We start from the raw sequence: 21,544 nt of genomic DNA, 5'->3' as shown, positions 1-21,544 counted from the left end.
TGGTGCCAGAATTGGAATATGCGTGCTGTGATGGGTTAGATCACAGAACAGCCTAGGGAGCTGCCAACTGATGTGCCAAGACTACTTCTGCCCCTGCTGTCCCTGCCCTGGCAGCTTAGGACTTCACTGCCCTGCCTGGTTTGAGCCAGACTTGCTAGCCTGCTGCAAACCCAGACCCAGGTCTGAAACATGTGCCCTAACAGCTGTAGGCTTGACTGAAAGCAGCTTACAGAAGTGTTCTTGTCTTTGGGTACGTCTACACTACAGGATTATTCTGATTTTACATAACTGGTTTTGTAAAACAGATTGTATAAAGCTGAGTGCATGCGGCCACACAAAGCACAATAATTCGGTGGTGTGCGTCCATGTACCGAGGCTAGCATCGATTTCTGGAGCGTTGCACTGTGCGTAGCTATCCCGTAGCTATCCCATAGTTCCCGCAGTCGCCCCCGCCCATTGGAATTCTGGGTTGAGATCCCAATGCATGATGCTGCAAAAACAGTGTCTTGGGTGATTCTGGGTAAATGTCGTCACTCATTCCTTCCTCCGTGAAAGCAACGGCAGATAATCATTTCACGCCCTTTTCCCCTGGATTGCCCTGGCAGACGCCATAGCATGGCAACCGTGGAGCTCATTTTGCCTTCTGTCACTGTCACCGTATGTGTACTGGATGCCACTGACAGAGGCGGTACTGCAGCGCTACACAGCAGCATTCATTTGCCTTTGCAAGATAGCAGAGACGGTTACCAGTTGTTCTGTACTGTCTGCTGTGCCATTGTAAATCGGCCATGAGATGACGGTTATCAGTCATTCTGTACCGTCTGCTGCTGTCATGGGTGCTCCTGGCTGACCTTCTCTGAGGTCGGCCGGGGGCACAAAGACAAAAATGGGAGTGACTCCCCGGGTCATTCCCTCCTCTATGTTGTATCTAAAAATAGAGTCACTCCTGCCTAGAATATGGGACAAGTGTACTAGAGAACCAGTGTACCAGAGAGCACAGCTGCTCTGTGTCAGATCCCACAGAAATGATGAGCTGCATGCTATTCTAGGGGGTGTCCCTGAAACAACCCCACCCGTTGCTTCCCTCCTCCCCCAACCCTTCTGGGCTACCATTGCAGGGTCCCCTCATTTGTGTGATGAAGTAATAAAGAATGCAGGAATAAGAAACACTGACTTTTTAGTGAGATAAAATGAGGGGGAGGCAGCCTCCAGCTGCTAAGATAGTCCAGACAGGACATTAAACAGTAGAGGGGAGAGGAGTGCAGCATCCTGCTGCTGTGATAGTCCAGGCAGTACAGAATCTTTTCTTTAGACATGAAAGGGGGGGTGGGGCTGATGGAGTTCAGCCCCCAGTTGCTATGATGAGGACGGTTACCAGCTGTTCTGTACCATCCGCCGGGAATAACTGGGAGTCATTCCTATTTTTATCCAGGCGCTCCTGGCTGACCTCACCTGAGGCCAGCCAGGAGCACTCACGGGATGATGATGAGGAGTGCTGCCAGTCCTACTGCACTGTACCGTCTGCCACCGGGGAAGGGAGGGGAGAGGATGCTGTTGTTCATTGCCCCAGCACCGTGTCTACCAGCAGCATGCAGTAGACATACGGTGACATTGAAAAATGTCAAGAAACGATTTTTTCCCTTTTCTTTCACGGGGGGGGGAGGGGGAGTAAATTGACGAGATATACCCTGAACCACCCCAGACAATGTTTTTGACCCTACAGCCATTGGGAGCTCAGCCAAGAATGCAAATGCTTTTCAGAGACTGCGGGGACTGTGGGATAGCTGGAGTCCTCTGTCCCCCCTCCCTTCCTCCATGAACGTCCATTTGATTCTTTGGCTTTCCGTTATGCTTGTCACACAGCACTGTGCTGTGGACTCTGTATCATAGCCTGGAGATTTTTTTTCAAATGCTTTGGCATTTCATCTTCTGTAATGGAGCTCTGATAGAACAGATTTGATTCCCCATACAGCGATCAGATCCAGTATCTCCCGTACGATCCATGCTGGAGCGCTTTTTGGATTTGGGACTGCATCGCCACCCGTGCTGATCAGAGCTCCACGCTGGGCAAACAGGAAATGCAATTCAAAATTTTGCGGGGCTTTTCCTATCTATCTCGCCAGTGCATCCGAGTTCAGATTGCTTTCCAGAGCGGTCACAGTGGTGCACTGTGGGATAGGGCCCAGAGGCCAATACCGTCGATTTGCAGCCACACTATCCCTAATCCGATATGGTAATACCGATTTCAGCGCTACTCCTCTCGTCGGGGAGCAGTACAGAAACCGGTTTAAAGAGCCCTTTATATCGATATAAAGGGCCTCGTTGTGTGGACGGGTGCAGCGTTAAATCGGTTTAACGCTGCTAAAATCGGTATAAACGCGTAGTGTAGACCAGGCCTTTAACACTCAGCTGTCCAACTCCCAATGGCGTCTAAACCCCAAATAAATCCATTTTATCCTGTATAAAGCTTATACAGGGTAAACTCATAAATTGTTCACCCTCTATAACACTGATAGAGAGATAGGCACAGCAGTTTGCAACCCCAGGTATTAATACATACCCCTGGTTAGTTAATAAGTAAAAAGTGATTTTATTAAATACAGAAGGTAGGATTTAAGTGGTTCCAAGTAGTAACAGACAGAACAAAGTGAATTACCAAGCAAAATAAAGTAAAACATGCAAGTCTATGTCTAATACAGTAAGAAACTGAATACAGATAAGATTTCACCCTCAGAGATGTTTCAATACATTTCTTTCACAGACTGGATATCTTCCTAGTCTAGTGGTATGAAAGGATTGGTTCAAAAAGTGCATTCTGTGATGTAGCTGTAAAACAGCTTCAGATCATTCCACCGTGAGGCGGGGACAGCTCCCAAGGTTCACCACCCAGAACACCTATAGTTTCACTACCGATACTTGCTGGGGTAGGATGCTTTGCTCTGCATATGTTCAGTAACACAGACTCTCTTACTGCTTTTTTTTTTTTTTTTTGATTCTCTAACCATTTTTTTCTTTGCCCTGTGCTTATTTTTTCCTCTCTTTCTAATCTTTAAAAATCATCTCTCCAAATCTTTCTTTTTTAAATCTTTCTTTCTATTTTTTCAACCTTTTTCTCTAAATGTGGCCAAACACAAGATGAAACAAGCCCCCTATTCAAACATAAAAAATAATAAAAAAAAATTATTTTTCAAAATGGCCAATGGCACCAAACCTCAACACCAACGGCAACGGGAACGCATGGCAGGACATAAGCCCAAAATGGGGTGCGGAAACCTGTCAAAAGTACATGGTGATGAATGCTAACGAGGTATATACTGCTTAGGCAATTGAACACTTTTCCATTGCTGTACTGATGTATTAAATCAGCAGGGCTAGAAAGAGACCATACATATTAGCAGCACACAGAGTTGGTACCCCACATATGGATCCCTGCTGCTCTACTGCATCCTGCCCATACATCCATACAGTGAGGTGGGAGGAAAAGGAAGGTCCTCTAGGCCTTCCTAGAAAAGCCCACTTAAACAGTCATCTTGGAAGCCAGAGAGACCTGTTCCTCCAATGGCTAGAAGGTCTAGTGACAGCCAATCAGAGCCCAGCAAGCTCAGATGAAAACAGCTGCAGTCCTTTAGCAGGTCAGTTTTTGGGCAGGAGCAAAGGAGTGGGCGTTCTTCTTTGGCTGCACAAATAAGTAAAGCTTATGGTACGCTAAACTCACAGAGAGACTGCAGAGAGAGAAGACCCTGAGGATGCTGGTGCTGAGATAGGGCTGGAGATAAAAGGGCCTTGTAGGAAGACGCCAAGACAAACAGTAGCAAAGAACTGCCCTACTGAGCAGTATGTGGCTGCCGTGTATAGGGTCCCTGGTTGGGACCCCCAGTAGGGCACAGGAGGGGTTCCCTTACTGATCACAGTTTAAATGGTGTAAGCCCCAAGAAGGGGCAGACCTTAGTTAGAATTAACTAATTCTTAGTTAAAGCAGAATTTAAAAGGCTCATAGCCAGGGCAGAAGACTCTAGGGAGGGCAAACAGATTGTTATTAGTTATTGAACTCTGTACTACCCCAGAAGAGGTTCATTTGGACTTTGTGACTCGAGTGGAGGGCTGAGCCACTGAAGTCCTGCCAACCAATGTTGACAACCTATATGGGCTGCCAGAAGTGGGAAAAGGACTGCAGTACCACACCCAGCTTGACGGGTGAGGGTTACCCTTGTTGTCCCCTAGGCACCTCCTGAGTTGCTGTACCTTTATCAACTCTCTTCTTTGGTCCTTTCTGGGTCATTAAGACTTCTCTTTGACTAGGCAACATTTCTTCCCCAAGATGTCCAGCACCAGTCCAGTGGAGATTGGCTCTTGCAATGGTTCCTTCACAATTCAGTCAGTTAATGAATCTTTGTACAGTGCTTTGAAGGTTAAATGGGCCATACAAGTACTAAGGATTATTATGTATAGCCACGGGAAACATTAATTATATGGGTAATATGCTTGGTGCTCCTTAGAATCCAGAACTATATTGGTATATGTGCTCCTTTGAGATAAGAATCAAGCAGACAAATCCTAGAGTTCTATAACATGATTGTATTGGTTGCTTTATGATACAGTTGTGCACTCCTAGCAAATGGAGTTGTTTACTACAGCAGAATGATTTCTCTCCCCCGATCCAATTCCCATTAAAGATAACAAAGACTTTCTTTTATTTCAGTAGGAGCTGGATCAAACCCTTTGTTTTAAAAATAATTTGAATGCATTTAAGAAAGATTAATGCTACGTATGATCAGATCATATTAACTAAGGCATTAAACTCATTTCCTTTAGCTATGTTAATCTAGGCTTAACCCTCTGGAATACCATTCCCGGGCCTTCGCCTTCTGCAAATCATAGTCAGAATAAGTCTTATAGAGGCCCTGTTTTATTAAGCCTTCCTGGCTCATCGGAGACTCATGTACCCACAGGTTTAAAAACACATGTTACATAGAAATAATCTAACAACCATAATCCACATGATGGTATAAGTGTGACTTTTACCTAGAATGAACTAACCAAACTGTAAGGCTTAGAAAGGAAGAGAGGACTGCTTGTAAATGATCATCCTGGGAGTCAACAGTAGTTAATTCACATATACACCTCTACCTTGATATAACGCTGTCCTCGGGAGCCAAAAAATCTTACTGCGTTATAGGTAAAACTGCATTATATCTAACTTGCTTTGATCCACCAGAGGGCGCAGCCCTGGCCCCCCCGGAGCACTACTTTATCGGGTCATATCCAAATTTGTGTTATATGGGCCATGTTATATCGAGGTAGAGGTGTACTGTCCTCTGTGGATTTCAACTGTTGCAAACCATAGTAATAGAAAGATGAGCCAGAGGGATTAGAGTATATAGACCAAAAAGAACAAAGTATATGAGAAAAGCAACAGAGTCCTGTGGCACCTTATAGACTAAATATATGAGACTCGGCATGAGAAATTGCAAGAGGACTGATCTGGGGGAAAATCATTTGAAACAGAGAGAGAAACCTAGAAAGTAGTTGAGTGGATGGGCAGCAAAATAAGTACAAGTTTGGTCTTCTTGCTGCTGCATCTCATTTCAAGGTGCTGTGTCCCACTAAGTATCCCCTGTGCCAACAACTACCCTATGGCATTGACACCCTTCAGTACTCCAGAGTTGACACCCTCACATCCCCAGTGGTCTCAATACCTGTGAGAGCCCCATGCCCTATATTATCAATACCCCTTCCACTCCAGGCACTGATACCCTCCTCAAGGCACTGATATCCCCAGTTCTACTCCCCACAGCACTGATTGTCTCTGTGCTTCCTGGTTGAAATGACCCCCCTAGGGCCTCCATGACATCAGTCCCTCCCACAGCCTCTACCTGTGACCCACAGCTTCAATGCCCCCAAACAGGGTACACTGATGTCTCCTGAGCCTCCACAGCAGTGATACCCCCCTGCACTGTGTGGCTTTGATACCTCCAGGCTCCCTGTGGCATTAATAGCCCTGCAGCCCTTTTCCCTCCCCTGCATGTAAGCGGTGAAACTCCCCTGTTACCCCCTGTTCTCTGCAGCATCAGTAATCTTGCATACAGCCCCATAGAGTCAATACTCCCTACTGCCCTGCAGTATCTATATCCCCTTTGCTTCCCACAGCATTGATAGCCCCTAGTGTTGCCCTTGGCATCAATTCCTCCCATGTCTCCAGCTGTGGCTGTGGTATGTGCCACTGATACCCCAGTGCTCTCCAAACCCCATGAAACCAGTACTCCCTATTATTCAGGAGGAGGAATAGCTCAGTGGTTTGAGCAATGGCCTGCTAAACCCAGGGTTGTGAGTTCAATCCTTGAGGGGGCTTGTCATAAACAGATAGTTAAGGGTTACTGTCTCTCTTACCTGTAAAGGGTTAATAATAAGCTCAGTGAACCTGGCTGACACCAGACCAATCAGGGGACAAGACACTTTCAAATCTTGGTGGAGGGAAGTCTTTGTCTGTGCTGTTTGTTTTGTTCTTTGTTCTCTCTTGGAGCTAAGAGGGGCCAGACGTGCAACCAGATCTTTCTCCAATCTTTCTAAAACAGTCTCTCATGTTCAAAATAGTAAGTACTAGATAGAAGGCAGATTAGTCTTTATGGTTGTTTTCTTTATTTGCAAATGTGTATTTTGCTGGAAGGATATTTTACCTCTGTTTGCTGTAACTTGTATCTTAGGCTAGGGGGGATGGAGTCCCTCTAGTCTATGCATAAGCTTAGACCCTGTAAAGATTTTCCATCTTGATTTTACAGAGATAATTTTTACTTTTTTCTTTCTTTAATTAAAAGCTTTCTTTTTTAAGAACCTAATTAATTTTTTTCCTTGTTTAAGACTCAAGGGGCTTGGGTCTGGACTCACCAGGGAGTGGCGGGGGAAGAGAAGGGGGCAGGGGAAAGGTTAATTCCTCTCTGTTTTAGGATCCAAGGAGTTTGGATCAGTGTACTTCTCAGGGAAAGTCTGGGAGGGGGAAGGAGGAGAATGGTTTATTTCTCTCTGTTTTAAGACCCAAGTGATTTGGGTCTTGGGTCCCCCAGGGAAGGTTTTTGGGGGACAGGAAGTGTACCAAAACACTGTATTTTTGGTTGGTGGCAGCGCTATCAAATCTAAGCTAGGAATTAAGTTTAAAGGGGTACATGCAGGTCCCCACTTTCTGAACGCTAAAGTTCAAAGGGGTAATACCTTAACAGGGCTGCTTAGGGATCTGGGGCAAAAATCAGTACTTGGTCCTGCTAGTGAAGGCAGGGAGTTGGACTCGCTGACCTTTCAAGGTCCCTTCCAGTTCTAGGAAATAGGTATATCTCCAATTATTTATTTATTTGTTTTCCCTGCAGTATCAGTACCCCCTCAGTGCCCCTGGTACCCTATAGAATTGATACACCCTGTGCCCTTCACAGTCTCTAACTCCCACAGCTCCCCATTGCCTTGAGGTATCTATAACCCCCACCAATGCCCCATGGCACTGATTCTCTCCAGGGTCCATCTTGGGCCTTGCAGCACTGACAGTCCTATGCTCTTCATAGCAACAAAACCATCAGCTCTACTGCATTCTGCCAGCCTCCAGTGCCCTGTGCTTTATGGCATCAGTTCCCTCCAGTATTACCCCTTTCACCCTGTAGCACTGATATCCCCCTCCCCCATGCACCCACATCACTGCCCATTCCCAGTGCTCCCCGGACCCTGACATCCCCCAGTACCCCTGCACTGTACTGTATATTTCCAGTTCTCCCCCTGCACCCTATAGAACTGATATACCCCACAGCAGCCTGTGGTGCTGGTATCCCCCAATGGCCCCTGTGGTTTTATACATTCCCAGTGCTCCCCTGCAACGAATATCCCCCTTATGCACTGATATCCGCCAGTGCTCCCCCTGCCCCCTCTGGCACCAGTATCCCCACAGCAGCCTGCAGCAGTGATATCCCCCGATACGCGCACCCAGCATCGCCCATACCTAGTGCCCCCGCCACCCTGTAGTACCAATATCTCCCAATGCCCTCCATCCATAACTCCCTGTGCCCCCATGTCCAGCATCATGAAGAATTCCCAGTGTCCCCTCTGCACCCCTGGTGCGCCCCATGCCCTGTGACATCCATCCCTCACCCCCCAGCTGGCAATCCACGTGCTGCCCTATGGCATCAGTCCCCGCCCTCCCCAGAAACCCCGCCCCCCGCGTCTCGGGAATCGATATCCCAGTGCCCCTGACCGCCATGGAGGCGATACCCCGAGCGCCCCCCCCCCCCACCGTGATATCGATACCCCCCATCGCCACGATGCCCCTAACGAGGATACGCCCCTCCCCCTCGCTCTCACCTGGCCTCCTGTGCTCCGGAGCCGCGCCCCCCTCTACGGCCCCCCCGTCTCCTCTTCTCCCGGCAAGTTTATTCCCTTTGCCATGGAAACAGTTCCGAGCGCCCCGCGGGAAGCAGCCAATCAGGGCCGAGCCGCGGCGCGCCGGCTCTTCTACCTAGCAACTAGCTGGCTGGTTCTGATTCGCTGCTCTCCGGGGCGGGCCGAAGGGGCGGGGCAGGGAGTGACGGCGCTAGAGGCGGAGGCGGGGCTGGCAGGAGGCCGCCGTTGGGGGCGGGAGGCGCGGCCGTTACCTTCTTCACCTCCTCGCGCTGCGCCGCCGGCTCTGGGGTCGCGGGGGGGGAGACGCGAGGCCGGAGAGGCGGGGCGGGTGCTGAGGTAAGTGCGGTGGCCTGGGCCTCGGTGGGGGGGTGGGCGACCCGCTCCCTTTCCGTTGCTGCCTGAGGGTGGAGGGGATCCTCCGAGGTGAGAGCGCACAAACTCTCCCCAGGCAGAGCGGGAGGGACAGCGCCGGGGAGGGGAGATCCCGGCCAGGGGAGGGCTGAGCTGGGCAATGGCTGGGTCACAAGCTCCCCTCACCCCCCCAGATCCCGTGGGAGTGAAGAAGAGGGAGAGCCCCTCTTTCAGCAGGCGAGTGATGGAGAAGTTCTCCCCTCCCCCCACACCCCACCTGGACCTGCAATGGAGGGCGGGGGGGATATTGTGTGGCTCCCCCCCCCTCAATCTGTGCTTGAAATGGAGTGTGGGGGGGGAATATAGTTTGGTTCCCCCTCTCTCTGTCTGCCACGAGAATTGAGGAGAAGAATTGGCGGGGGGGGGATACTATACAATGTGGTTCTCTTCTCCCCCTCTGTCTGTAACTACAGTGGGGAAAGATGTGTGATGTGCATCTCCCCAGTGTAATTGAAATGGGGGCAGGTGTGGTGTGGTTTTCCCCTTAATCTGTAACAAAAATGGAGTGGGAGAAAACTGCAGTGTGGTGTGTCTCCCCCTGACTGTAATTGAAGTGGAATGTGGGGAGTGTCCCCTGCCCCATTCCCCCTGTATTTGGAATGGAGGGGAGGGGTGAAGTTGCCATCTTGTTCCCCAACATCTATCCTCTTTGGGATTGCTCTTCATGAGTGCATCCATCTGTGTGATCTTCCCATTCCTCAAGTATGTTTGCTCTTCACCTCTTCTAGTATTAATTGTGAAACTTATTTGCTAATATTACATTTACGCTTAAGAGTTGGTACCTGCCCTGTAGGATTTGCCATTTGCGATGTATGTAATAATACTACAACTAAGCCTTTATGTATGTGTTTATAATTAGTCTTTTAAAGTCCGTAACTAATTGGCTCACTGGCTACTTCCTGATCCTTTTGCTTGCAGTTTGTCTTCAGTGTCCCAGGGTAGGTGAGTTGGTGTCTCCTGATGTGATCACTAAAATAGTTCAGTGTATGTGCATGTATAATTATGTGTGTTTTATAGGCCTGATAAAGAACCAAAAAAGATAGTGTGGTCAGAAATATTGCCACCAGGAAATTAAAAACTGTACATTATGGCATGTTCATGTCTACACTAAAGAATAGATCAACTGTATTTCTAACTCTTGATTCTAGTCTAAAAATGGTTAGCATTCACAGTTGGAATACAGTCACATACTTGGCTTTTCAGATTGCAGTTCTCCTATTCTCTGCATTTTAGTTTTACTTAGGCATTTTCCTTTTAAAGGGTGTGGATGGTTCAGGTTATAGGTGATAGGCTACAAAACCTATCTTCTCTAGCTTTTGCTTCAGATTCAACCTACAGTTCTGGCCTTGCAAATAGTTTCTCTGAGTGTTGTATTACTGTCTAGCACCATAGGATCTATGTGAGTTCTTCATAAAACAAATAGCAATAACAAAATCCCTAAAGGATTTAATGCAATTGTAACACCAACAGACCCCAGTCATGGACAGACGGGATCAAACCTGGAACCTCTGGTGCTTAGTACGTGAACCTCTACTGCATGAGCTAAAAGCCATCTGGCTGTTAGCTAAGACTGTAGAGCAGACTCATTTTATCTGTCTCTAAGTGGTCTTGGTACCACTAGATGGGACAACACCACACTCAGAAGGTGTGTGGGTTACATGATATCTGACTTTTTTCCCTTCTTGGGATAAAAACCCTACTTGTGTTTTGGGTTTTTTGTTGTTGTGGGGGGTTGTGGGCAGTCAGATTTGGTGGTGTTTGGGGGTGTGAATATCGAGAGTGTCATTCTGGGTAAGGTGGAAAACCTTTTTGAAGAGGAAGGCATTGTAGTGTTTCTTGATCAGGGTTTAGTCTCTGGATTTGCGTAATCTTCGTGCGTGACAGTTTTAAACCAAACTGTGTTAGATCAGGATGAGACCTTATGTGGTGGATCTGCCTGCTGCAGGGTTCTTAACTTCCTCTAGAAGCATCTGGTGCTGGCTGGAGGTGGGATACTGGACTACATAGTGCTTGAGTCTGATCAAATATGCCAGTTCCTAAACTACTCTGGAAAGTTCATTCTATGGCTGGATCCCATCAACCAAGGATGCATAGTTCTCCACACTGTCTTGGGCTTTGTCATCTGCATTGTCCATTCCTAGACTGAAACATAGTCCCTAATGTATAGGACTTGATCCATTAATAATTTGTGAAGATTAGAAGTGAGGGCTCAGGTTGCCATCTGAAACTGACTGGGGGCTAGTGAAGGCTTTTGAGGAAGACCTGTTGTGCTCATGGTGAACTGGACCATGGAGGTGATAACAGCATTTTATACCAGCAGACTCCTCAACCTCAATAACCTAATGGTCTTAAAGAGACAAATGCATGGATTACTATGGCTAGGTTCTTGTCCAGGAGGAAGAGGTGAAATTTCCAAGCAAGCTGGAGGTGAAAAGGCATGTTTATACACTGATGTTTTAGATGACCAAGTAGTGTCAGTGCCTGGACGAATACTTGGTCATGTAAGAGTAGAGAGATGCGACAGGACCCTGAGGTTCAATCCACTTTGACAATTGGGGCTGTACACCTTGAGTAGAAGTTGGAAATGGTGTCTGGTTAGTTCTTCAAAGCATTTTCCTCCTTCTGACTAGCATTATTTGATTTTTGCCTGTGTTAAGCTTGAGACAGCTGCTCTTCATGCAAGAGTTGATCTTATAGTCATTCTAGCATCTTAGAAAAGGTGTTGGTTGCATGACTTATCACTAATATATAAAGAGGATCACCAGCATATTCTTGATACCTGAGCGTATTTTCTTACTATTGCTCCCAGATATTGATGTGTAAAAGGAATATTATGGATCCCAGTGAGACATCACAGGTAAGGGCCTACAGAAAGTAAGAGCAGTTCTGTCACCCTCTGAGTTCTGCTGGAGAGGAATGTGCCATCTACTCCTGCCCCTTGGTCTACTGTGTCAAAAGCTACAGAAAGATCCAAAGTGAGTTTGAGCATGAACATTAAGACCACTGACAGATGCAAGATCTCAAGGCCAACCTCTTTTAGTATCACTAGGGCTGTCTCTGTGCTGTGCCTTGGTTGAAATTGAGATTGTGGGGCAGCCAAGATGTTGGCTAATACCACATGTTACTAGAGCTTGGGGTTGCAACTTTCTCGTTCATTTTGCCCCATGAGTGAGAGGTTAGAGAGTTCTTCAGGGTCAAGTGATGGTTTTTTGAGGACTGAGCTGACTATTGCATTTTTAATAGAGTTTGGCAGGTGTGCAACTGTTGAAGGCATTAACAATTTCTATTAGTAGAGGGAATGGTTTTCAGCAATCATGAGAGGTATAGATCCATTTCACTGGTGTGGCAGTGGCTCTGTATTTTCAGGGCTTTTTCATACCATCACGTTTGCTGCAGCTCCTCAAAGTCAGTGTGACTGGGTGGTTAATAAGATCTGGTCAAAGGTCTAGACTCATGAAAGATGTGGAAAAAGTGAATAGAGAGAAGTGTTGTTTATGCTCTCCCACAATACAAAAATCGGCAGTCACCAGATAAATTTGATAGGCAGCAGGTTTACTACAAACAAGAAGTATTCCTTCATATAATAAGAACATAAGAACGGTCATATTGGTCAGACCAAAGGTTCCTCTAGCCCAGTATCCTATCTTCTGACAGTGGCCAATGCCAGATGCCCCAGAAGGAATGAACAGGACAAGTAATCGTCAAGTGAACCATCCCCTGTTGCCCAATGCTCAATTAATCCATGGAACTTATTGCCATGGGATGTTTTGATGGTCAAAAGTACAACTGGTCTAAAAAAAGAATTATATAAATTCATGGAGGAGAGGCCAATCAGTGGCTGTTAGTCAAGATTGGGAGGGATGCTACCCCATGTTCAGGATGATCCTAAACCTCTGATTGCCAGCAGCTGAGAGAGGAAGACAACAGTGGATCTCTCCAAAATTGCCCTGTTCTATACACTCTCCCTGAAGCTGTGGTACTGACCATGGTTGGAGACAGAATGCTGGGCAAGATGTACCATTGGTCTGACCCAGTATGGCTCTTGGTTGCAAACCTGTTATGTTTGTCAGTTCTTTGGTTCTTCTCTGAAATATTAATGTGGCACTTGAGGTTCTATTGGAAGTCTTGTTTGAACCAACAGTTATCTGGGTGATGGCCTACATTGAATCTTTTGTAAGTAACAATCTGGTTAGAGGTTTGAGTTCTGTGCTTTAGGTTTCCATTTCTAATACTCCTCCAGAATAAAGTGGTAGTGAGAACAGGGGCCCTCTAGACCTGTCTTAATATGATATATGGACTGGAAGGGACCCCATGAAAAGATCATCGAGTCCAGCCCCTGCCTTCATTAGCAGGATCAAGTACTGATTTTTGCCCCAGATCCCTAAGTGGCCCCCTCAAGGGTTGAACTCACAACCCTGGGTTTAGCAGGCCAATGCTCAAGCCACTGAGCTAGCCCTCCTCCTCTTATAGTCCTATAGTTTTCCTACTTCATTTTTTTTCCACTTTGGCCCCCATTCTCAAGACTTAAACCATATTGGATCAGACTTCTCCACTTCTGACCCTTTTACATTGTGAAGGGAGAGAAATAACCCCAGGGAATGACAGCTGCATAAAGGGGTTCCCCTGCCAGTTTAAAACTGCCAGAACAGCCGTACACTCTTCCTTTCACTGCTCTCAGCCTCAAGATATTTTGGGGACAGGGATGGGTGGAGTATGTTGTGCTCTGACTTATTTTCAGCTATTGCAATGGTTCCTAGAGGGTAAGCAGCATGGTGCACTCAAAGCAAAAAGGAGATGTGGAAGGACCTGGGTGCCATTGCAGAGCAGGGCCTGATTGGGAGAGTCCTGAGCTCTCTGGGTAGCCTGAGGTATACAGGAGCTCGCTCTTCTATGCTGAGGTACTCAATGAACCAAGGAAGCAGCACTGGGAGAACCCTTAAAAGCTTCTGCCTTGAAGTATCAGCACTTTAGACTCCCTGCTCATGCCTCCTTAGTCAAACACACACTAGTCCCAGTCACATATATCACTGAGTCATCTTTTTGCTCCCTTACTTTGGTGGAGGTGAGGTAGGGTGAGTGGGGCTATAGGCTTTTCAAGAGACTAGTTAGGATGTGGTGACAATGTAAGAGAATGTAATCATGTTGGGAGGCCTTGGCTGAGGGAATCCAGTGCCTTTGTGCCTAGGCATCAGTGCTTGAAGTAGTTCCCTGATGCTGCTGCCTTGGTTCCCAGGCCTATTGAAACAGCAGCACTGTGGTGTCATTTGATATGCTGATACCTCAGAGCAGAGGCTCTTGCTTGGTCTGATGCTGCCTAATGTGCTGGTTAGCAGAGGCAATGGTGCTAGGGGAGCTGTTAAGTGCCAATACTCCTCTACTTTCTCATCTTCTTGTTCTCTTCTAAAGCTCCTGTCTCCTCCAGGACCCTTTCACTTCCAGATCATCTGCCCAGCCTGCCTAAAGGTTTACCAAGAGAATAGGCAGAGCACAACTAGCGTGTCAGAGGAAGGCCAGTATAATCTGGAAACAAAAGTAGCTGATTTGAGCAATCCTGCAACAGCTAATTCCTCTTCCCCGCCCCCTCAAATAATTAGCTGGTTTGAGATTTATCACTGTATAGGTTTGTGAATTGTTTAGAGAAACAAAAAAGCAACACTTCAGAATTAAAAACTTTAAATGTTCAATCTGTGAACATGTGTAAATATTCCACTAAAAATAATTGCACAGAAAACTCAGTTGTAATTCTTCAAAGGGTAGTTTCAAATTTGGAGGCTAAGTTCAGTTGCAGATGGGAGCTCAGCCTCTGAGCAACAGTAGCAAGGTCAGTAGAGATATTCTTCCACAGCCCTAGCTGCGGCTATGCTGGAGGTTAGGTTAGCGTAGCTGCCTTTTCAAGGGTGTGGGTGCTGTAGCTGTGTGGGTGCAAGTTTTAAGTATAGACCAGGCCTTAATGTCTCTTTGATGGAAATATTTAGGATTCATCACATAGAAACACTGTCACTTCCGTTTTCCCTCCTTCCCTATAGGAAGAGAGAGCTATTTTTGGAGCATGCATCTGATGAATGGGTTCTAGCCCATGGGAAGCTTATGCCCCAAATAAATCCATTAGTCTCTAAGGTGCCACAACGACTCCTTGTTGTTTTAGCCCTTTTCTGCTTAGATTGAAAAATCAGAACTGAAAATTGATTCTGGGTCTCTTGATTTAATTACTTGGCATCAGCACTTACAAATAAATTACCTTAAATATTTATTTGCTAATATTGTTCTATATTAACTACATTTTTAATTTTGAAGTTAACTATAGTGTTTTTACTGTTTTGTTTTGTTTTTTAGGCTGTTTAATAAAAGAACAACATAGCTCAGCTGCTGTTTCAACAAGATGGGTTCTATCGTGTGGGAATGTGGTTAATCAATTGACACATTAACCTAATACAGCCTTCATAATGTGAAAAGGAAAGACAAGATGTCTCATCTGTCTCAAGTGTTCTGTCAGACCAAGTGAATAAGACTCTGACAGCACAAATAGAATTTCAGTTTTTGAAGAATCTTAACAAACAAGCAGCAAAAATACTGGCATTAAAGCCAGACCTTCAGTACATGTATATCTGAAAATCTACATTGAATAATCTGACAGGCCTCAGTGACTGGCTCCCATTCACATGTGGAAGGATGGCTACTTGCTTGATGTTCTGCTGTCTTTTGTTCTTGGAAGTTTTGGTGGGGCATACAAGTGGACACAGTTTATTTTCTTGTGAGCCCATCATCTTGAGAATGTGCCAAGACCTGCCTTACAATACCACCTTTATGCCTAATCTTCTGAATCATTATGACCAGCAAACTGCAGCATTAGCAATGGAGGTAAGAATTAATCTGCTTTCTTTCAAAAGTATGTATTTGGTAGGCCTTTAATTGACCATGGGATTATTTTTGGCAATTGGGAATTAAGGCGAAGGATGGTTATATAGAGGATATTTATACTGAAGTTTCAATATTTTGCTTAATGTCCTATTGTTTGAAAAGTGTAAGGCTCCCAGATGCCATTTGCCTTACAAATCATTCCATAAAATATACTGTTAAGAATTACTACAAATGTGTAACCACATTGTTCACATATACATGAACAATAAGTACAACTGTTTGCATTCAAAAGTACTCAAGGGTTCAAGCTTTAAATATTTTTGGCTGATGAGAATGCATATTTGGAATAATGTGTCAGCAAAAGTTAGTTTAAAGTACTTTTCAAGAAACTAATTTATACAGTAATGCTAAACAACCAATGGAGGACTTAGTTATAAAAATATGTCCTTCTGATGTTGGATGGAAGAATATTTTTGCCTCCTTAGTTCTTACAGATTATATTGTCTTTGTGTCCCACTAGTCTGATGGAAAAATATATGCATGTGCTTTCCCAGGTTGTAAGAATATCTGTTGGCAAACCATTCTTTTAAGCTGCTTCTGTTCAAGCAGGGAATTGGTGAACTTAAACTTTTTGTTATTATAATGGTACCTTAATACTCTTTTTATCTATAGAATAAATCCAGATAAGACTAGTCCAGTTATCTGCTTTCATTTCCGTTTTCCCACCTCCACATTTTGTTGGACTGCTGTACACCATCCACTTTATTCATTTATAGTATAATAATTCCCACTAATATGTCTGATCTGTTCTTGAATATCTCTTGTGATGGTGCTTCAGTCACCTACTTGGGAGTCTTTTCCACTGACCTCTTGTTTATATACCAGGAATCTTTGTCCTTCCATTTACAGTGTCTGAGTAAGTCCTTTTTGTAGAGCTTGGCTGTGATTTTATTAAAGCAGTGAGAGTTTGAATGCTCAGCGGCTCTCAAGATTTGGCTTTCCAATGCTACTGTGATGGAATTGCACACACCAGGGGTTCTCAACCCTTTTCTTTCTGGGGCCCCCTCAACATGCTATAAAAACGCCAGGGCCCGGTGGGCAGGGGGGACTTGGGGCTCTGGGCCAGAGGTGAGACCCTTAGACAAGTGTAGTTTGATTTCTGTTTGGGAGGAGCTGGGGGACAAAGGCCAGCAGGGCTCAGGCTAGCTGTGCACAGCAGAGTCCAGGGAGGGAGCACTGCCACCACCACCTGACTCACCTCAGCAGGCCACCCACCTGCCTGGGTCTGTGTGCTGGTAGCTGCTTTCTAAGGGCTCTGCTGGAGCCAGGTCCCCACCTGGGCAGCTCTGACCTGCTGCATGAGCAGTCAAAGGAGGCTGGGAGCTGAGGAGCAGCTGCAACCCTAGGCACCAGCAGCAGACAGGGGAATGCCATGGCTGCCCAGTCCATGGTATCATCACCCAGAGGAGCAGCTGCTCCGCACTGCCTGGCTCCAGTTTCCTGCATAGGATCTGGCCAGAGGGTGGGAGCTGAGGGGGAGAGTTGGGGGGCTGCGGAGCTGCTCCCAGGACTGCCCCACTCTGGGGAAGGCAGTTCACATTTGGGGGGCAACACCCTCGTGCCCCTTCAACTCTGCTCTGGGCTTTTTCCCATGTTGGGGCTTCAGCCCCGCTGCTTGCATCTTCATGGGGGAGAGGGAGGAGGAGCTCAGGATTTCATCTCCCTGCTGCTCTGACTTGAGTCGGGGAGAGGGGAGCTCAAGGTTTCAGCCCCTTAAGTGAGGGTTACCAGGGCTCAGGGTTTCAGTGGTGGGGTCCCACGGACCCCCAGTTGAGAACCGCTGACGCACATGATTGTATGTCTTCCTATATTCTAGAAATATAGTTTCCATGTTCTTGTATTGTTTTTGTTCCCTTTCTTTTCATATCTCTAGCTCTCCTATGTCCTTTCTAAATGGTGGGATCATGAGTTCTATGTGTGATTGACACAGGTAATGTTAGTGCTTTAATCTGACACATGGAATTTTGTTCCATATTTTTGCCCCTCTAAATGTACAGTTGTATAGCTGCTGCACTGTGGATAAGGGTTTGTTTGTCCCTTATGCATTCTCCCCATTTCTCCCATGAGATAGCGACAATCTGGTATTGATATCATGCCCAGTTACCAGCTGTTCAAGCAACAAACTATATTAATGCTGACTAAGATTAGGCTACTGTTTTGTCTTCATAGCTGGTGATATGTTAAGGAAACATGTTTAGTAACATGGGTTTCCTTAAAGAAAATAGGTTTGGCAATGAGTTGAGATGTTGATGACATAAGACAAGACAGTTGCAGGTATAATATAGCATAGTACTTGATAAAGAATAATAAAGGTGGTTGAGAAGTGTTTGAAATGAAATAATTACTAACTGCCCATCTTTGCTCAATTTTCATATGAAAATAGGTTAAATAAAATAGTATTTTCATTTCCAGAATGTTTTAAAAATGTATATTATGTGCTGTAAGACAAAAGAATAAAGAAAAAAACCTCCTTGAACAAGATACTCAGAAAGTGATAATGCCAGCACAAATCTCTATTGTAAAGTAAAAAAATAGAGAACATTAAGCAGATTTTCCATCATTCCACTCCACAAAACTACCAGTACCAACTTCTTACCTTCTGCTCAAATTCTGAGCCAATAAATAAGGAGTTAGTCTTTGAGGTCAAAATCTTACATAAGGCTTTAGAATATTTTAGGGTCTGTCTTCCTCTTTTTGTGAAGGTGTGGATGAGGATCTGACTTTGGTGGTTTAGTTATCCAGATGATTTGAAATGGAGTATACTTTATTTACCTAATTAAACAGGGTACTTAGCTTGTGTGGCTTTAGTTAGGAAACAAAACTGAGTCTCTGAGGGAGAGATTCTTTCTCTTGAAGAGGGGAAAATCCCTACTTAGACAGTTGTTGTTCATTCCTTTTAGAAATTGTGTGTACAAAAGGGTTCTATCTAGTACATAGGGCCAAGTTCTGCTCTGTTACAGAGTGAAACTCCAGAGTGACTCCACAGAAGTCAGTGGAGTTATAGTAGTGCAAATCAAGAGTAAATGAGAGCAGAATTTACTTGTAGTCTGAAATCTCTTAAACATTATTTTCAAATTTAGGCTCATTAGAAAAACTGGCTAGAGCAGAGATTTTCACAAAGAGTTTAGACCAAGGATTTCTGCATTTTGGTTTAGTTGAGGAGTTTTTATTTCAGATCCAGGAAGCCGAACAGTCTTAACTTGAACATTGTCTACATTTGAAAAACTGCACTAGTCTATCAACATCAGTGCAGTTACAGCGATGTAAATTTCTTTTAGCAGTTATCTGTCACAAAACTTACAGGGATTAATTTAAAAGTTGAAACAGTTTAGCTAAATCAATTTGTGTGAACTCTTGCATTAATTTTAAACTGGCTATTTGAAGTGCAAGCTAAACTGACATAGGCAGGCTTAAACTTTTATACAAGTGTTGTACACAAGTTATACTGGTTTTAACTAAATGGGTATAAAATGACACCTTTAATTGGTACAACTTTATGTAAACAGGGCTTTGGAGTTTCTGGTGATAAACACAGTCTTCTGGTAGGGCTAAAGCAGTTTCTCAGAACCTCCTTGCTCCATTACCTCTTTGTACTTGGAAGCAGATACAAGCAAACACTTCATCCTTCAGTCTGAGCTTCCTAAGCTGATTTCCCTTCCTGTTCATATAGCAGCTTTTGAGCCCAGGTGGGAATCCTGTCTTCTGACCCAGAAGACTGAATACCGTCTTCTGGGTGGGACAGCCCCCTGTCTGGTTCCCTTTTGAAGGGAGTTAATGCATTCCCTGTCTGTTCTGCTGTGATGTATGTATACCTGATCAGTGCTCTCATCCAATTAAAAAAAAAAAGTCCATTTAAGTAGTGGTCTTATTGAAAGCACACTATGCCTCTGTTCCTTGATCCACACTGGTTACCACAGTGGCAGCCACATGGAACAAAGTGAAAAAGTGGGTTAGTCTCCCATGCTGGCTCTTCTGTGAAACACCAACGTAGTACTCTTTCTTGCCTAGTAGTCTTAGTCTGTAGAATGATAGGAGTTGTGTATGTTTTATTTATTCCCTATGTTAACCTAGCAGAAATTTAACATCTGAATTTAGCAAGAAGGAATTCCTTGCTTTTTGTATTTAGCCTTAAAAAAAATTACAGGAACGATATTCTAGTAAGAGTATCTACAGCAGGTATTTATAGACCTCTCTTTTCTTGAAAACGTCTTCACCTGACTGATTTTTGCGACTCTGTTGTTCAGTGTTCTGCAGTGCTGTAACTGATCTTAGGTATTTTTATGGACGAGTTTTCCATAGGATCTTCTTTAACACCGCTACATCTGATCTTACTAGCATGTGAAAATCTCAGGATGCCCCAAACAAAATGAAAACTCATATCTTGGAATCTGGCAGTCACTACAACTGCCAGATACACAATTCTGGAAACTATTAGTGAGACTTTGTAGGATTCTGTGAATTACAAAGGGAAAGGAGAAATGTAGGGCTGGAAGGGCCCTTGAAAGGTCAATTTTTCCACCTCCTGTACTGAGGCAAGACCAAGTATACCTAGATCATCCCTGACAGGTGTCTGTCTAACCTTTTTAAAAACTCCCATGATCAGGATTCCACAGCTTCCATTGGTAGCCTATTCCAGTGCTTAACAGTCCTTAGTTAGAAAGGTTTTCCTAATGTCTAATCTAAATCTCCCTGGCTGCAGATTAAGTCCATTATTACTACTTCTCCATGTGCACTGAATGTAGGGCAATTGTTCAATCCTCTTTTTATGACAGCCCTTAATATGTTTGAAGGCTATTGTCATGTCCCGCCCTTAGACTTCTTTTCTCAAGCCTTACCATAGGTTTCTTTAACCTTTCATCAAAGGTCAGGTTTTCTAAACCTGTTATCATTTTTGTAGTTCTCCTCTCTACTCAGGTTAGCCACATGTTTCTTAAAGTGTTGTCCCAAGAATTGAACACAGTACTCTAAGTGAAATCTCACCAATGTCAAGTAAAGCAGGACAGTTAATGCCTGTGTCCTTTGTTCAATCCTCTTATTAATAGATCTGAGAATATTAGCCTTTTTTGCAACTGCATCATATTGTTGACTTGTTCAATTGGTTATCCACTATAACTCCCAGGTCCTTCTTAGCCAGTACTACCACCTAGTCAGTTATCTCCCATTTTGTACTAGTGCTTTTGATATACATGTTTTTGTTTCCTATATGTAATACTCTGCACATGTCTTTACTGAATTTCATCTTGGTGGCTTGAGACTAATTGTCTAATTTGTCAAGGTGACTTTGACTTCTAATCCAGACCTCCCCAAGTGCTGGTAACCCCTTCCAGCTTGGTGTCATCTGCAGATTTTATAAGCACACTTTGCACTCCATTATCCAAGTAATTAATTAAAACGTTGTATGGTATCAGACCCAGGACAGGCCCTTGTTAGGATCCCACTGGATAATATCTCTTCTTCCCCCCCCCCCCCAGGTTTGACAACAAACTATTGATGATTACTGTGTGTACAGTCTTTCAATCAGTTTTGCACCAAATGTGACGCTTCCTGGAGTACCCAGGTTTGAGGCACCTTGCTACCACCTGCCCTTAGTGGGAGGAAGTTTTGTCTGTGCGTGCCAAGAGTCAGCTCCCCCTGACTCCACCAGCTACAAGCAACACAAGTTCACCCTCTCAGCCTATACAGGCTCCGTTGTCCCTCTGCAGGTAAGAAATAGGCACACTCCAACCCCTAAGCACTCCAGTTGTCCCCCTGGAATGTTCATCCCTTGTTCTACTGGACACTATCAGAATTTACAGATTTGCTACTCCTAAAGGAGGTGGAGCAGTTTCACCTCCACATCACTGCT

General features: G+C 44.9%; 2 protein-coding genes across 5 annotated transcripts in view; one reads left to right on the top strand and one right to left on the bottom strand.

Annotated features, from left to right (window-relative positions):
• FBXO16 (F-box protein 16) overlaps positions 1-8,438 on the bottom strand; it is a 62,615-nt gene extending 54,177 nt beyond the window's left edge. For both annotated transcript variants that reach the window (XM_050948901.1, XM_050948899.1), the window contains exon 1: positions 8,332-8,438. The gene's annotated coding sequence lies outside the window, so the exon portion shown is untranslated. The remainder of the gene's footprint in view (positions 1-8,331) is intronic.
• Positions 8,439-8,607: 169 nt separating this feature from the next.
• FZD3 (frizzled class receptor 3) overlaps positions 8,608-21,544 on the top strand; it is a 92,435-nt gene continuing 79,498 nt past the window's right edge. For 2 of the 3 annotated variants that reach the window (XM_050948806.1, XM_050948804.1), the window contains exons 1-2: positions 8,608-8,706; positions 15,115-15,639. In XM_050948806.1, the coding sequence (XP_050804763.1) occupies positions 15,451-15,639 (189 nt within the window). In that variant the 5' untranslated portion in view covers positions 8,608-8,706; positions 15,115-15,450. Of the gene's footprint in view, positions 8,707-15,114; positions 15,640-21,544 lie in introns of those variants that run through there. The other variant, XM_050948805.1, reaches the window with a different exon arrangement.

This window comes from Gopherus flavomarginatus, chromosome 4 (assembly GCF_025201925.1).
Source record: "Gopherus flavomarginatus isolate rGopFla2 chromosome 4, rGopFla2.mat.asm, whole genome shotgun sequence".
Taxonomy (NCBI): Eukaryota; Metazoa; Chordata; order Testudines; family Testudinidae; genus Gopherus; species Gopherus flavomarginatus.
The sequence above is the reverse complement of the archived record's forward strand: the minus strand, read 5'-3'. Positions and strand labels throughout refer to the sequence as shown.